General features: G+C 44.5%; 1 protein-coding gene across 1 annotated transcript in view; it reads left to right on the forward strand.

Annotated features, from left to right (window-relative positions):
• DHTKD1 (dehydrogenase E1 and transketolase domain containing 1) overlaps positions 1 to 14,181 on the forward strand; it is a 40,130-nt gene extending 25,949 nt beyond the window's left edge. Inside the window, exons 11-17 of the mRNA XM_010953712.3 lie at positions 3,743 to 3,893; positions 5,330 to 5,436; positions 8,924 to 9,088; positions 9,493 to 9,575; positions 9,913 to 10,082; positions 11,780 to 11,865; positions 12,674 to 14,181. Of these exons, the coding sequence (XP_010952014.2) occupies positions 3,743 to 3,893; positions 5,330 to 5,436; positions 8,924 to 9,088; positions 9,493 to 9,575; positions 9,913 to 10,082; positions 11,780 to 11,865; positions 12,674 to 12,778 (867 nt within the window). The 3' untranslated portion in view covers positions 12,779 to 14,181. The remainder of the gene's footprint in view (positions 1 to 3,742; positions 3,894 to 5,329; positions 5,437 to 8,923; positions 9,089 to 9,492; positions 9,576 to 9,912; positions 10,083 to 11,779; positions 11,866 to 12,673) is intronic.
• The last annotated feature ends 2,074 nt before the right edge of the window (positions 14,182 to 16,255 follow it).

Below are 16,255 nucleotides of genomic sequence, written 5' to 3' on the forward strand. Positions count from 1 at the left end.
ATAGTATCAGTTAATTTTGAATATTGCTGTTTAGAAAGCCCCAAGTAACGGCCTTGCATCTGTTAGGAGGATGCTGTGGAAGATGTCATTTCTTATCTGATACTGTGTCCTTTATACGAAGGCCCTGGGAGAAACTCCTGCTCAATCTTGGTATTGAGAGTAGTCGTGGTTCACTGAGCAGCAGTTCAGCTTAATTGTGTGCACCCCATGAACCCTGCAACTGATGGACCTCCCCTTATCAATAGTGGCTTCCAGGAAGGGGTGGAGGCCATGACAGCCTCGAGAAAGTAGGTTATCAGGTTGTGTCTTTTCCCTAACCCTATTCAGCGTCTCAATCTCTATTTATCTTCTTTCCCTTCATTCACATTTACAGTATCATGTTGCGCACTATGTATATCTATGAGCCATCTTAAATTTTTTTCACAATAATTAAAAACATTAATAGATTCAACAAGTGAAGGTAGTAAGTGTATATAAGTATGCAAAGTGCAAAAGACACACAGAAGAAGCAGCAGCCAACCTACTTGAGGATTATAAGGAAGAACTTTAGAGAGGAGGCCAGACTTGAGCTGGGACTTGGACACTTGGAATTGCCTTGTCTAGTAATGTAGGGAGAACATTCTAGGTGGACACAATAGCGTATGTAAAAGCTGTGACGTAAGAGGCCTTGACCTCATGCTCAGGGAACTACTTAGAGCTTCATGTGACTGGAGTTTAAGCTGGAAAGTGGATATAGGAGTAAAAGAAGAGGAAGGTGGGGAGGGCATAGCTCAAGTGGTGGAGCGCATGCTTAGCATGCACAAGGTCCTGGGTTCAATCCCCAGTACTGCCTCCAAAAATAAATAAATAAACCTTATTACCCACTCCACCCCCAAAATATAAAGAAGTAAAAGAAGAGGAGACGGAATAGACAAGATTCCCCACACTGTGAAAGTCTCAGAACATTATGTAAAAGAGAAACCATGGGGGAGTTGTGAATAGGTGACCAGATTTCCGTATTAGAAAGAGCTTTCCTGGAGGTGCCTTGGAAGCCATGCTGAAGAAGGATGAGAACTAGGACAATTTCTAAGGAGGCTTCTCGGTCGTCTAAACGGGAAGTCACGGGGCTGTGAATTAGGGCAACAGCAGTGTGGTGGGAGATGGGGCTGGGTTTGAGAACGATTCGGAAGACAGCAGCGGTGGGACTTAGTGGTAGAGGTAGAGAGTGAAGAGAAAAGACCAGCCCCGGTTCTCTCCTTGCTCCCCGGCCAGGACAACCGGTGTCATGGGGATGGTGTTTGCCCCAGTAGAGAGTCAAGGAGAGGGAGCAGGTTTGGGGAGGAAAGATGATGGATTCAGTGTTGGTCATTAAACTTGGAGGCAGCTGAATGGCATTGAGATTTCAGGCACTTTGATGTGTGTGTGTATATATATATGTGGAGTTAATGAAGGAATCTGTTCTTGGGGTGTAGATTTGGGAATCATCAGAGTGTAGGTATGTTTGAAACCACAGGGGTGGGAGAATCTCCCTGAGAGACAGCAGAATGAGAAGAGATAGGGTCATGGGGAAAACAACTTTTAAAAGGCTGGAGGAGGAAAAGTTTTCCCCAAAGAGCATCCAGAAAAGCAGGAGGAAAACTTGGAATCTCTGTGTCCTCAAACTCAAGGAGGGAGGAGTCAGAGGAGAGGAAGACTACGACGTGGCCATCGGATTTAGCCACAGGAAGGTCAAGGTTGACCTCTTCCAGGGCTATTTCAGTGGAGTGAGGGGAACAGAAGCTAGGTGGTACTTGCTAAAGGACACACAGGAGTTAAGGAGGTGGAGACACCTGGATTAGATAATTCTTTCTAGAAGTCTGACCGTGAGAGGAAGCAGTAGCTGGAAAGCACCGGTCAGAAGGAACATTCTTTGTTTTATTTTTAAGTCTTTTAAAAAAATTTTTAAATGGAAGTACAGTTGCTTTACAATGTTGTGTTAGTTTCTGGTGTACAGCAAAGTGATTCAGTTCTGTATATACGTATATATTCTTTTTCAGATTCTTTTCTATTGTAGGTTATTGTAAGATACTGAATATAGCTCCCTGTGCTGTACAGTAGGTCCTTGTTGCTTATCTCTATTATGTATAGTAGTGTGTATCGTTAATCCCAAACTCCTCATTTATCCCTCCCCACCTCCATTTTAAAGTTTTTGGTTGTTCATCTCCTGACAGGAGAAAGCCAGTGAGGAGAGGTTCAGGAAAGAGGAGTTAGTTGATGAAGCCGGGTGAGGAAAAGAAGCAGAAAGAAGGGACGGATTAGAGTAACATCAGCGGGTAGGGAAGGGAGATGAGGAAGGAGGTAAAGACACAGGGACGCAAGTGAAGTCGGCAGGAAAAACCGCATTGACAACACACATGTGGGCCTTAGAAGTGCAGCAACCTTTAAAAATTAATGTATTACATGGATTGTAACTGAAATCAAACAGAAATCAGAAGAGGTAAACTGCACAATCCCGCCACACCAAGAAACTATCTGTTCATTTTTCATTGTTGTCACTGAGTGTTGAACCCACGTTTTATAGGCTGTAACCACAGTAGGGAGGAAATTTTTTTCCAGAGTTTTGTTTTTTTTTAATAAAAGCTTTATTGAGATAAAACTCATAGAATCCAGTGTTTCAGTGTGCACAATTAAGTGTTTTTTAGTGTATTCAGTTATACAACCATCCTTACTATCTAATTTTAGAACATTTTTCATCTCCCCCAAAAGAAACCTCATACCCACCAGCAGTCACAACCCATTCCTTCCTCCCCCAGCCCCCAACAACCACTCATCTGTTTTCTGTTTCTGTTGATTCACCTATTTTGGCCTTTTTATACGAGTAGACTTACACAATACGTAGCTTTTTGTCACTGGGTTCTTTCGCTTAGCCTCGTGTTTTCATGGCCCATCTAGTCATAGCGCATGTCAGTATTTCATCTCCCTTTATTGCCAAATAGTATTTTATAAATATGTAAATTTTAAAAATATTTTTTAGAAAAATTTGGAAACAAACACAAAAGTACAAAAAAGTTGGATGTATAATGCAAAAGGAGCTTTTCCTCATTCTGAGACAATTGTGAGATCCAGATGGAAACATCAGGTTGGCAACCTGATGTCCTAAATGTGTATTTCCCACAAACTAGGTCATTCTTCTACATCACTCCTGCGTCAGCCACGTCAGGACAGACAGGACTCCATCTGGTCCGCAAACCCAGTTCAGAGTCACGGCGCCTTTAACGTTCACATCTCTTTAGCCTTCTCAGAGGTGTAATGTTATGTTCTGCTTTTTTAATCTTAACATATGGTGATAATTCTTTTGCTTTATCACGCAAACAGGATATTAGAATAATGGATTCTAACCCAAAGTAGGCATTTTGGGATAACTTTTCCCCCCGCTTTGTTTTGTGACATTTTTTAAAAAGCTCGAATGACACCATTTTACTCTCAGCTCCAAAGGTGGGTCATCAGAGAAGTTAGTTTTGCTCCTCCTTCAAGAAAATCTGTAATGCCCACATTCCACCCTTTTTTTATGTCTCCCTCTTTTTGCCCCAATTTTTCTCACACATCACTCACAGAGAGTAGGTCTCCTCTCTCAAACGGACGGACGTGGGGATGACATACAGCTGCCCTTGTGCCCCTCCTCCCTTTCGAGAGGCCTGTACCAACGTGATGCTTTACCTCTCCTGTCCCGCTCACACCCCCTCTTCCCCGCATGACGGCGTCTTATTCTCTCCCTCCGCACCAGGTCAGCAACAGCCCGCTGTCGGAAGAGGCGGTCCTGGGATTCGAGTATGGGATGAGCATCGAAAGCCCCAAGCTACTGCCCCTCTGGGAGGCTCAGTTTGGCGATTTCTTCAATGGCGCCCAGATCATCTTTGACACGTTCATCTCTGGAGGTTGGTGTGGACCCACGGGTGTGTGGCACCAGCCTCACTGGGATACAGGACTGAACAGGGGCCACAGCTGTGTTTCACAGCATCCCCAGCCCCGAGAGCTGGGGAGGGATGTCCTCGCTTCTGCTGGGGCGTGGCAGCTATCAGACAGGTACGGAGGCTGCTGGGAAGAGCATTTCAGTCCTCCGTCAGCAGAAGGGCTGTGTCTCCTGGGGGATGTGCTTGTCTGTAGGGAAAAGGGTATGTACTTGCCAGCTCCTGAGAGGGCTGACTTCGGGGTCTGCTCTTGGGGTACGCTGAGTAACCACTGCATGAGTAACAAGCAGGCAGTGTGACCCCATGAGGGTTTGTGATTAGAGCGAATGGCAGCTTTGAAAATCAGCTTCCCTTAACCCAGGGACACTCAAGTATCTGAAAGTTGGAAGTTGTGTGTCTTTAGTATTAACCATCACTGACCTGCTTACTGTCAAAATCCCAAGGATAGAAAGTACAAGTCTGAGTCTCCTCCAGACCTCTCCCCATTTTCCAGGGGTAGCCACTCTTGGATTTTGAATGTGACCCTCAGACCCTTCCTGCGGTTGCTTCTCTATAACTTGGTGGTTGGGAGGAAGAAAAGTGCAGAGGCTGTTCTAAAGAGTCTGTGCCCTCTGTCTGAGGACAGGGGCCTGTGTTGCAAGCAGTGCTGTGAGACAAGGTGGGAGCTGCCCAGAATGGTGCCCGAGGTGGGGTCACACCTGCCATCCTCCAAGCTGGGACATTCACCCTGTAGTTTGTCTTCCACTTACTAAAGCCCCGCGCACAAGACCCTAGAGGGATCCAACCAGGATGATGGATCCAGGCAGACCTCACCTTACTGCACTTCGCAGAGACTGTGTTTTTTTACGAACTGCAGATTTCTGGCCACGCTGCCTCGAACAAATCTGTCAGCATCATTTTTCCAACAGCATTTGCTCACTTCGTGTCTCTGTGTCACGTTGTGGTTAATTCTCACAACAGTTTAAGTTTTTTCCTAGTATTATATCTGATGGTGATCCCTGATCGGTGATCTCTGATGTCACTATTGCAAAAAGATTGACTGGCTGAAGGCTCAGGTGATGCTTAGCAGTTTTTAGCAATCAAGTATCTCTTCATTAATGTCCATACACTGTTTTTTTCAGACATAATGCACTTGCACACTTAATAGACCATAGTAAAGCATACACATAAATTTTATACACGCTGGGAAACCAAACCACTCATGTGACTCGCTTTGTTCCGGGGGCGTGGACCGGAAGCTGCAGTATCTCCGAAGCAGGTCTGTATTTTCCTCCTAAGTAGAAAGAGCGTGTAATGAAAACGGCTGCAGGGGTCCGGCAGCAAACCTACGTGCATCTCCCAGTCAGTCGCACCGGGCTGTGCTCCTGTGTCACGGCGTCCTCACTCCCACTGCTGCTTTACAGGCGAGGCCAAGTGGCTCCTTCAGAGCGGCATCGTGGTCCTCCTTCCCCATGGCTACGACGGTGCGGGGCCAGAGCACTCGTCCTGTCGAATAGAGCGTTTCTTGCAGGTACGTCCACTGCCTTCTGGATTCCAAGGAATGTTTTGGACTAGAACTGCTTCCTGCAGATACTTACTGGGCACCTTGAACTGTAAGACATTGCAGCATTTGAAATAGACTTAATGCGATTATCAATCAATATTCCTTGGAAACTTGATGTCTCGGGTATGTTCATGTCACCATTCGTTTTATGGCAATGAAAGTTGTTTTTTTCTTTTTTTTTCTTTCTTTCCAATTTCCTTCCCCCTTTTTTTTTTTTTTTAAGTGGAGGTATCGGGGATTGAACCCAGGAGCTTGTGCATGCTAAGCAAGGGCTCTACCACTGAGCCATACCCACCCCTCAAAAGTTTTTTTTTTTTTTTAATGTATTGTAATGGGCTCTGCACAAAATGGGAGGTGAAGGGTGGGGAACATGCAGGAGACACAGGAACACGATGACATGGCCAGGGCCACAGCTTCTGTCGTGGGGGAGAGGGGTGAAAAGAAAAGGCCAGGGCTGGAGCTGGGGTGGAGGAGGGAAGGGGGAGACACTGCGGCTGCATTCCCCCCACCCCCAGGAAGCACCTCTAGTCCCTGGATCCCCCCACTTACCTTGGCCCCCTAAGATTCCATCTCTTGTCCTGTCTCTGGCCCTAGTGGCTCCTTCTTTTGCTCCCCTTGACTTGTTTTCCACTGACAGATGCTCAAGTAGGATGATGTTTAGGGCCTGACCTCAAACAACCCCACCTTATGCAGGTACAACCTTTGTCTTCCCTGCTTCTGTCCCTTCTCAGATCGCACCTTTACCCTCTCTGGGACAGAATCTTTGCTTCCCTTCCTTCCTCTCCTCCCTCCCCCTTGGAAAAAAAAAAAAAAAGCACCAACTCCCCCGGGAGGGGCAGCAGACAATGGGGGTGGGCACTGGAAGGAGGAGAGCAAGAAGGACCACCGAGGCAGGGGGTTACAGAGAGGAGAGGGAGTGAGGGCAGTGGCTGCTCCTGTCCTCTGCCACCCCTGCCCACTGACTGTCCAGGGGGCTTCAACACAACCGAGGGGACAGGTGTGTGTGGGGTCAGGTCTGATGGGGAGAAGAAAGGAGCAGGAGAAACAACTCGTTAAAACCTAGTGAATTCCCCTAAGAAAACACTTCCTCCTCCCTCCCTTCTGGAGGCTCCGCGGTTGGTGGGGGGGGGGGGAGTAGTGAGGAGTCGGTGAGGAGAGAGAGGGGAAGAGGAGATGGTGTCCAGGAATTTCCCTCCATCCTCCCCGGCCTCCCCCCCCCCCAGCTCGGAGCTCAGCGGGGCTGGGAGGGGAGTGGCTGAGACGCACGAGAGGGAGCCCACGGCCGTGGGGGCTGCGGCCGCGGCGGGCTCCGGGGCGGCGGCGAGAACCGGGAGCACGCCCACCTGGAGGGGCCCGGGGCCCGGGGTGGGGGTGGGGGCGCGGGCGCGGCCTGGAAGGGACCCTGGGCGCAGCCCTGGGGGGCAAAGAAGCGGGACTGGAGCTCAGCCCCGACCCGCAGGGGGCTCTGGGCGTGACCCTGAGCTGGCGGGAAGGAGTTCAGGAGGCCGCCCACTCCCTGGGAATCCAGGCCCGGCACGGGGGAGGGGGGGCCAGCAGCGTGCAAGGGAACACGGGGAGCATGGCCTCGGCCACGGCGGGGGCCCCGGGACTCAGCGGTCGGGGGCTGGGGGCGCGGGCCGCCGCCCCCACCGCTGCCCCACCGCCCCTCCCCCTCCCCGCCCCTCCCCCTTCCTGCCCCGGCCCGGGCTGGGCCGCCCCGCCGCCCACGCACCCAGGCCGCCTGGAGGGAGGGAAGGAGTCGAAAGTTGTTCTTCTGCGGCAAAGATCAGTGTTTCCTGAACCAAGCTGATCATCACAATCATCTAAGGAGCTTTTTATAAACAGAGATACAGGGACCAACCCCAGATCCGAGTAATGACAGTATTTTTATAAAATGATCTGTGACTATTAAAAAATTTTAGGTAACAACCCAGAAATCACCATTGTTACCTTTTGGTAAGAATCACTACCATTGCCTCTTTATGCCTATTACTTCCTAATGTTTTCTTATGAAAACTTTCAAACGTACAGGAAAGTTGAAAAATTGTTCAATGAATATTCATATGCCCACTCTCTCCATTCTACCATTAATATTTTATTGTATTTGTCCTGTCACATACCTGTCCATCTACCATCCCTCTGTCCATAAGGGATTGGATCTGCTCTAGACAGGAGCATGGCACGTCATCTGTGGTAATAACCTGAAGGCAGAGCTAGAACGTGGTGGGTGTTGTAGTAAAGGTCTGAGGAAATACTCTTGGGTTATTAGCGGAAATGATGATGGATGGAGGTCCTGGGTTTATCGGGTGAAATAGTCACCTGAAGAGGAGGAGAATGAGTGAATTAGGGAAACAGAGGATAGTAAGTCTAAGGGCATTGAGGGCCTACTTAAGATTCTTTCTTTAAAAAATTATTTTTAGTATTTGGTGCCTGTCTATACTTTTATTAATTTATTTATTAGATTTTTTTTTGCGGGGGAAAGTATTTAGGTTTATTTATTTGTTTGCTTATTTTTTAATGGAGGTGCTGGAGATTGAACCCAGAATCTTGTGCATGCTAAGCATGAGCTCTATCAGTGAGCTCTACCCTCCCCGCCCTCCACTTGAGATTCTTGGTCAAGATTTTAAAGTGAGATCCATCTGTGTGCTTGTGTGTTTTCTCCAGCTTCATTCCCTGCATAGGGGCAGATGTGGGGCAAGTGGGAAGTTGGGATTAACTAGGGTTGTGGTTTGGCTTAAGAAAGGGTCAAGGGAGTTAAGGGTGTACACAAAAGAATGATTGTTCATGACTGACTGGAATTTTGGTTAAGTAAGGAGGAGAGAGGAGACATAGGGTAAAGGCCACTGAAAAGGTGCTAGGATCCTTGGGTTGGAGGCATTGATGAGGTTGAAGGCTTGATGGAGTCAGAGTGTTAAAGGGGATTGAGCTGGAAAGGTAGGAGTGGTGTTCAGAGTGGATAACATAAAGCAGAGCTCATGTAGAGGTCCCTGTTATTGAAACCAGAATATTGCACTGGGAGGGGCTGTTGAGGTAGGAGGGAGGCCAGACTGATTGGAGGACATGAGTTTAAGGAATCAAGAAGCCAGGCTGTTGGAAGGATCACCTACATATACATTAAAATTACCAAGTCCACATTAATTTTATCAGACCTACTTCATAGGATTACTGTGAGGCATCAAGAGTCAATGTCTATAAATGCTTACAACAATAATCCACACTTATACGTGGTTGCTGTTTATTATTTTTATTATCATCCAGCAGAGAGCCAGCAGACCTCTCCTGGTGAATTTGTCACAGGTCCTAAATTTACCTTCTGGTGATTTTTGTTTTTTTTTTCTGTAATGAAGAGATACATCTTTTCTCCCGCTAATCGAGAGCCCTGGGTTCCCCTCAGAAGAGTATGTGCCGTTGTGATGAAGTTAGTTGAACGTCCTTCCTTTCTCTTCTCTCCCAGATGTGTGACAGTGTGGAAGAGGGGGTCGACGGGGACACCGTGAACATGTTCGTGGTTCACCCCACCACTCCTGCGCAGTACTTCCACCTGCTCCGGAGACAGATGGTCCGCAACTTCCGGAAGCCCCTCATCGTTGCTTCTCCGAAGACCCTGCTCAGGCTCCCTGTAAGTGAAAAAGCTGGTTAGTCAGTCTTTCTCCTCTCGGTATCTTTTTTCTGCCTTTCCTCTATTTTCTGTATCTAATTGTAGTTCTAAATGACAGAAACATCCCTTTCTTTTAGTGGGCTGTGCTGTTTTCTCTCCCTCTTTCTCTCTCTTTTATTTCTTTATTGAAGTATAGTTGATTTCCAACGTTGTGTTAGTTTCAGGTGTACAGCAAAGTGATTGAGATATATATGTATGTGTGTGTGTATTTATATTCTTTTTCAGATTCTTTTCCATTATAGGCTATTACAAGATATTGAGTATAGTTCCCTGTGCTACACAGTAGGACCTTGTTTATCTATTCTGTATATAGTCGTTTGTATCTGCTAATCCCAAACTCCTAACTTATCCCTCCCCCTCCTTAGGCAGCTGTGTCATCTCTTCAAGAAATGGCACCAGGAACAACATTCAAGCCAGTGATTGGTGATTCATCTGTGGATCCCAAAAAGTAACTTGATGTGGCTCTCTGTTTTCATACTCTGCAGTAGACTTGTGATTAGTGGGAAAACTAGTTCATGTTAAGGAACCCAAGTGACCCAAATCTCCTCTGTCCTGATATGTCCTGTAAGTCCATGGGGTAGTAGTTAGAATATGCACAGAAGAGTGAATTTTGGAGGCATCTGTTGCTGAAGAAGGTCTGGCAGGGCACAGCATGACTGAACCCCACAACACTGCCCCACTCCTTTAGTGGTGAAGCATTTAAATCTCCGGGGTCCCCTCTTTCTTCTGATACAATTCTTTAAGATATTTCTCCCCCACCCTATTGTCCCTTTTCTACCCAACAGGGTTAAGAGTCTAGTGTTCTGCTGTGGCAAACATTTCTATGCCCTGTTGAAGCAAAGGGAATCTCTGGAGGCCAAGAAGCATGACTTTGCCATCATTCGAATAGAAGAACTCTGCCCCTTCCCCTTGGATTCGCTGCAGCAGGAGATGAGCAAATACAAACATGTTAGAGGTAAAGGGTCCTTCTTGTTAGGCTCTTTGGTTTTGAGATCCCTGCAATCTGTCTGAATGATCTCAAATGAAAGATGGTTTGAGGGCAGTGAGGGTTATTAGAGAGTTGAATCTCATGAAATCTGGAGATATGAAAAGACTACAACTAGAGCCGATGTCTCCATGTCTTTTTTGGAGTCCCTTTCAGTCTCCCCTGCTCTCATCTAAGACATCTAATTTCTTGTGTTTGGAGGGGATCAATGCTATACTATCACTTATGGTAAGTCCAGTATATTTGTAAAACATAAGCCTTTTCAACAAGGGAGGCTGCAATAATTGGATGCCTAATGCGCCTTATACAGAAATCAACTCAAAGTTGATCATAGGCCTAAATGTAAAACTATAAAACTTCTAGAAGAAAATGGATGAAAATCTTCGTGACCTTAGGTTAAGCAAAAAGTTCTTAGACATAACACCCAAAGCATGTTCCAGAAAAGAAAAGTTGGATTTTACCAAAATGAAAACCTTTTGCCCTGTGAAAGCCACTGCAGAGGATATTAAAAAAAGACAAGCTTCAGCCTGGGAGAAAATATTTGCAAATATATATCTGACAAAGGACTATCTAGAATGTTTAAAGAGCTCTGGAAACTCAATGGTGAGAAAACATATAATTCAGTTTTTCAAAACATGCAAAAAAGACTTGAACAGGCGTTTTACCGAACAACCAGATGACAAATATCCTTGACATAATTAGTGACAGGGAAATGCAAGTTAAGCCAACATGAGCTATGGCTACACGCCTATTAGAATGGCTAAAATGGGAGGTCGGGTTGGGTATAGCTCAGGGGTACAGCGTGTTCTTCACATGCAGGAGGTCCTGGGTTCAATCCCAGTACCTCCACTTGAAAAAAAAAGCCCACCTTGGCTAAAATGAAGACAAAACAGTATCAAGGACTAGTGTGGATGCAGAGCAGCTGGGACCCTCATTCACGGCTGGTGGGAACACAAACTGGTACGGCCACTCTGGAAAGCAGCTTGTCAGTTCCTTACGCAGCCACACTGACAGTTACCATCCCATTCAGCCGTCCCACAACTAGGTCTTTATTCAAGAGAAAGGCAAAATCCATATGTGAGTGTTGATAGCAGCTTGATTCATAATTGCCCTAAACTGGAAACAACCAAAACTGCTTTCAAGTGGCGACTGAAGAAACGATCTCCTTGTGCGTTCCTACAATGTCGTACTCCTCCACAAGAGGAGAGAGTGAACTACGGCTGTTGGCCAAAATCACCGATGGATTCTGCTAATTCTCGGAAGCCACACCCAAAGGGCTACCTGCTATATGACTCCGTTTATCTGATGTTCTGGAAAAGGTGAAACGGTGGGGATAGAGGAAAGATCAGTGGTTGCCAGAGGTTGTGGGTGGGAGGAAGCGTTGAGTACAAAGCGGCAGGTTGAAGGAACTTGTTGGGTTGAAAGAATTATTCTCTGTCACGACTGTGGGAGTGGATATGTGACTATGCATTTCTCAAAAAAGAAGAAAAAGGCAAAGGTATTGGAAAGGTATACATTTACTTGAGGAGATATATATATATGTATATGTCTGTGTATACATACATGTGTATATAAAATGTATATAGTAAATATGTGTGTGTGTGTGTGTGTGTGTGTAGTATGTTGTATATATTTACTTGAGGTACTGAGATGAACTTCTTTCACAGATTTTATTTGGAGTCAGGAGGAGCCTCAGAACATGGGTCCCTGGTTTTTTGTTTCTCCAAGGTTTGAAAAGCAACTGGCCTGCAAGGTAATAGCACCTTCTCTCTTGCAGTGTTTTGTGTACCTGCCTCGTTTCTCCTGGAGTGTCAACAAATGGATTTATCCCCTATCATCAGTCCAATGCTCCTAAAGATAAACCAAAATAGAAACCCTAGTTTTGGGCTCTTTTTTCAGAATAAAATGCTGAGTGTTTCTCAAACTGTGTAAGTGTACCTACTAGTGTTTTGTGAAAAAAGAAAAGAAAAGAAAAGATTATAGTCAAAAAGCTAGAAGCCCTACGTGTTGGCTACCTTTCCTATTAGCCTGTTCAGCATTCGTGTTCCAAAGGTCAGCATCCCAGCCCTGGGCAGGGAACAGAGTGCTGAGTGGGCTTGTTTCATAGTTACACTTGTTCCAGACCCACCTGCAGAGCTGGCAGACATCAAAGGCCAAGTTCGTGGGTGTGCTTTAGGAAGAGAAAAACAATGAGAAAAACGACTGTGCTTCTGTGTATCTTTTTACTCTGCTTCCATTAGATCTCAGTTCACCAGACAGCAGTTTATGCCGCTCAAATCATTTTCACTTGTCAACAGTTCCAATTTGGGAAACCCTACAGCTAAAGCCAACTAACAGTCACTTAAGAATGGGAAAAATTCAACAATCTGTCTCACCTTATCATGCCTGGAATTTAGTTTTTCATTGTGACATATATCTCCCTGCAGTCTATTTTACGTTAAGCCATTGTTTTCCCAAAGGTGATTTATGGTTAAACAGGTTCAGAGAAATACAGGCCCCTCCTTGGGTAAGCTAAGCGGATTCAAAAATGTCATTTTATGTCTTTTCTGCTCCGATGATAGCTCCGTCTTGTGAGCCGACCCACTTTGCCGGTGCCCGCCGTGGGAGTTGGCACTGTTCACCAGCAGCAGCACGAGGAGGTCCTCACCAAGACCTTCAGCAGATGATGTCCTTTGAAGAAATACTACTTCCTTTTAAGAAAATTGCCATAAAAAGAAAGGCCTGCTCCCTCCACTCTCTCCTCCATCCACAAGGTACCACGAAAAGACTGTCTTCCTCTGAGATGTTAGGATTGATGAGTACAAAGGAGAGTTTAATCTGGAACACATGGAACAGCCAGAGGACTTGTGCATCAGCATGTGAATCCCACAAGTAACTTTATCGTCCCTAAAAGTACAATAATGTTATGCTTTGGTGAGGCCTTAATGCAGAGTGGAGTCCTGATCCAGATTTTTTTCAGACTCTATCTAATTAACTGTCTCTACCCAGGAAAAGTTCTTGAGTCTGAACTGATAGCTGCCGATGGATTACCTCAACATTACCTCCCAATTTTCTTGACGCATGTCACTTCCATTAATTTTCCCTTCTTTATTCAAAGTCCTGTGACTCCCTGTATTTTCTTGTTATGTCATCTCTGGTGCTGCCTTCCAGCCATTGTGAAAAACGTTTCAACAAACATTGTAGCAAAACTCTATTATTCCTGATTTGTGTTCTTCAAGATCAGTGCTTAACCCATTATCCTCAAGTGCAGGCCTGCGCTATTAAATACAGCCCTCTGGGTGTACGATCCTTTAGCGCAGTATTATTAAGTTAAGGAGTTGTATCGACAATGAAATTGATTTGTGGTCTATTTGGCCACATTATCTTTTTTTTTTCTTTCAAAATTGTTCTTGCAGTGATACCTTAATATTTTTAATGAACTCTGGGTGTTTGACACGGGGATTTCAGTCCCCTGGTGGATCAGCTTTGCCGCTAAAAGTCCCTGCTGCCATATGATGTTATTTCTCTGTGGTACTTACGGAGCACTTTAACTTTGATAGCAGGAACTTACCGACACCAGGGGCTTTGGGGATATCTAGAGATCACCAACACACTCCCTGACTCTGAAATTAAGCTTAGTGCTGGAAGTATAACTAAATGGCAGCAAATCACATAGCTTTACGCAGTTTGCTGCAGAGGCTCTCACATCTCCCATGCCATGACACTGTTTTTCGCAGAAATGGGGCAAATACCAGGGCCCCAGGACACCCTTGCCACTTTTACTGGCAACTCTTAATGTCTTTCAGAATCAACTTATAGGTTGTTCTGGCCACAGCAATAGATTTGTGATTCACATCTGAAATGTGTGCATGAGGGTATTGATTTACCATTTCTGTATGATTCACATCCCTTTTATCCATATACATCTAACGGCATCCTTCTTTCCTTCCTCAAGCCTTATAAATCGTGTAACTTGGTGCTACTCCTGTAAATCAATAAAATTACAAAAGTCTGTTTAATGGGGGCGGCTACCAAGGTTGTATATTGAACTGGAAAAAAAAATAAAAGCACAGCGTCTTTTTTTCCCCTAGATCTCTTGGTTTCTTTCTTTCTTTCTTTTTTTTTTTAAAGGCGGGGGTGGTAATTAGGTTTGTTTACTTATTTATGTTTGGAGGGAGTACTGGGGATTGAACCCCAGACCTCGTGCCTGCTAAACCTGTGCTCTACCACTTAAACTGTTTCCTCCCGTCTAGAACTCTTGGTTTCTTAAGTTAAAATATTTCAAAATCCTAAGCACAAAATAAGATGGAAAACTAGATTTTTTCTTGGGGAGGGGTTAGTTTAGATCACTCCAGATTTCAAACTTCACACCTCAGAAGACTGTTTATGGTTTCTTGTTACCTCTCCAACTTGAGCCTTGAAATGTATGTATCTTAACCTTCTTAATCTCATCTCCTGTATCTTAACCTTCTGACTTTCAATCACCACTGCAACGTGGATTAGCATTTTGAGTTCCTTGCAGGAAGGGACCATTTGAAGAATTCCAAATCAAACACTCCCATAATAAAGTGTGGGATAAAAATAAAGTAAAATATTTTAAAAATAGAAAACGTGATATTAATATCCCATTAATATCAATTTATGCTAAATTTCATAATCAATGAAGAATAGAGCTCAATTGGGTATTCAGGGAATAGAAATGTTAACAGCCATTTAAAATTTTTTATTTTGTTTAAAATGACACATTATTCTCAGTAAAATAAAAATTTTTATAAGAACCATTTTGCTCAGTTTTCCTATGTTTTCCATACCCATATTATAAGCAAAAATATTTTAAACCATAGCCTTTTTTGGTCTGACCATATTACCTTTGAAGTTTTACTATTTAAAAAAATTCCTTAGGGAGGAGGGTATAGCTCAAGCAGTAGAGTGCATGCTTAGCATGCACGAGGTCCTGGGTTCACAATCCCCAGTACTTCCTATAAATAATAAATAAACCTAACTACTTCCCCCTGCCAAACAAACGAACAAACAAATTCCTTGACTGACGTTATAAATAGTATTGCTTTTACAAAATTGAAGAAACTTGGTTTAAAGAAATTAAGGGTTACACAGGGAAGGAAGTCCAAGATTAAGAATCAAGACTTTGGAGTCTTGAGGTTCCAAAAGCTTTACCTAATTTCTCTTAGATGTACTTGGATATTTGGTTTACATTTTTCATCTTTTCATGGGATTCAGGCTAAAACTATTACATTTTGGGGAAATTAGGACAAAATACTTAATATTTGTAACACACTATTACACAAATAACAAGTCCTACATTACTCTCTGGAAGTAGTAGTTCACTGTCATGATTGTATTTAAATCTGAGAAAGCACAATCGAAAGCAGACTGTTATTTCCCCACTGCCAGTTGCAAAATCAGTTAATTTTAGAAAATTTTAATAGAAGTACATTACTTTAATACTGTTTCCCTGTGTCTTATCTGACTCATATGAAGAACCAGCTGTAATGGAACAAAAATAAGAAATGTTGTCCCTGTTATCCAGAAGTTTATGGTGTAGTTGGGGAGATGAGACAAGTGGGAAAATGACTAAAACAGTAGAATGAGATAAGAATGAAGTCGTAAGATACGTGAGGACTATGGCAGATGGCATTTTCCAAAACGGCTAAAGCTGTCTTTTGTGTCCCACAAGCTCTTGCAGAATCCTGCCACACCCAACTGCAGGTGGAGTCTATTTCCCTTCTCTCTTGAAATTGAGCAGGCCTTTGTGGTTGCCTCTGTAAATGCAATGCACTGAAAAGTGATGCTGGGTCACTTCCAAGGACACACGTTGTGGAGCTGCCATGTTGTGGAGAAGCCCAGGCCACACAGAGAAGCCACTTGGATATGTCTGAGCTGACAGCTTCTGCTAAGGTCTTAGCTGACAGCCAACATCGAATGCCAGACTTGAGAGTGAGAGCGCCTTCTGATAATTCAAGTCCCCAGCCTTGGGTTTCTTCCAACTGACCCCTGGTGGAGTAGAGACCCATGAAAGCCCAACCTAAACTGCCGTCTGTGTGTGCGTGCATGTGTGTATGTATATGTATATATGTATGTGTATTTATATAAGGGTGTTTTTGTTAAAGCTAAACAAACCTGAACATTAATTAAAGTGGTAAGGG

Source organism: Camelus bactrianus, chromosome 35, assembly GCF_048773025.1.
Source record: "Camelus bactrianus isolate YW-2024 breed Bactrian camel chromosome 35, ASM4877302v1, whole genome shotgun sequence".
Taxonomy (NCBI): Eukaryota; Metazoa; Chordata; class Mammalia; order Artiodactyla; family Camelidae; genus Camelus; species Camelus bactrianus.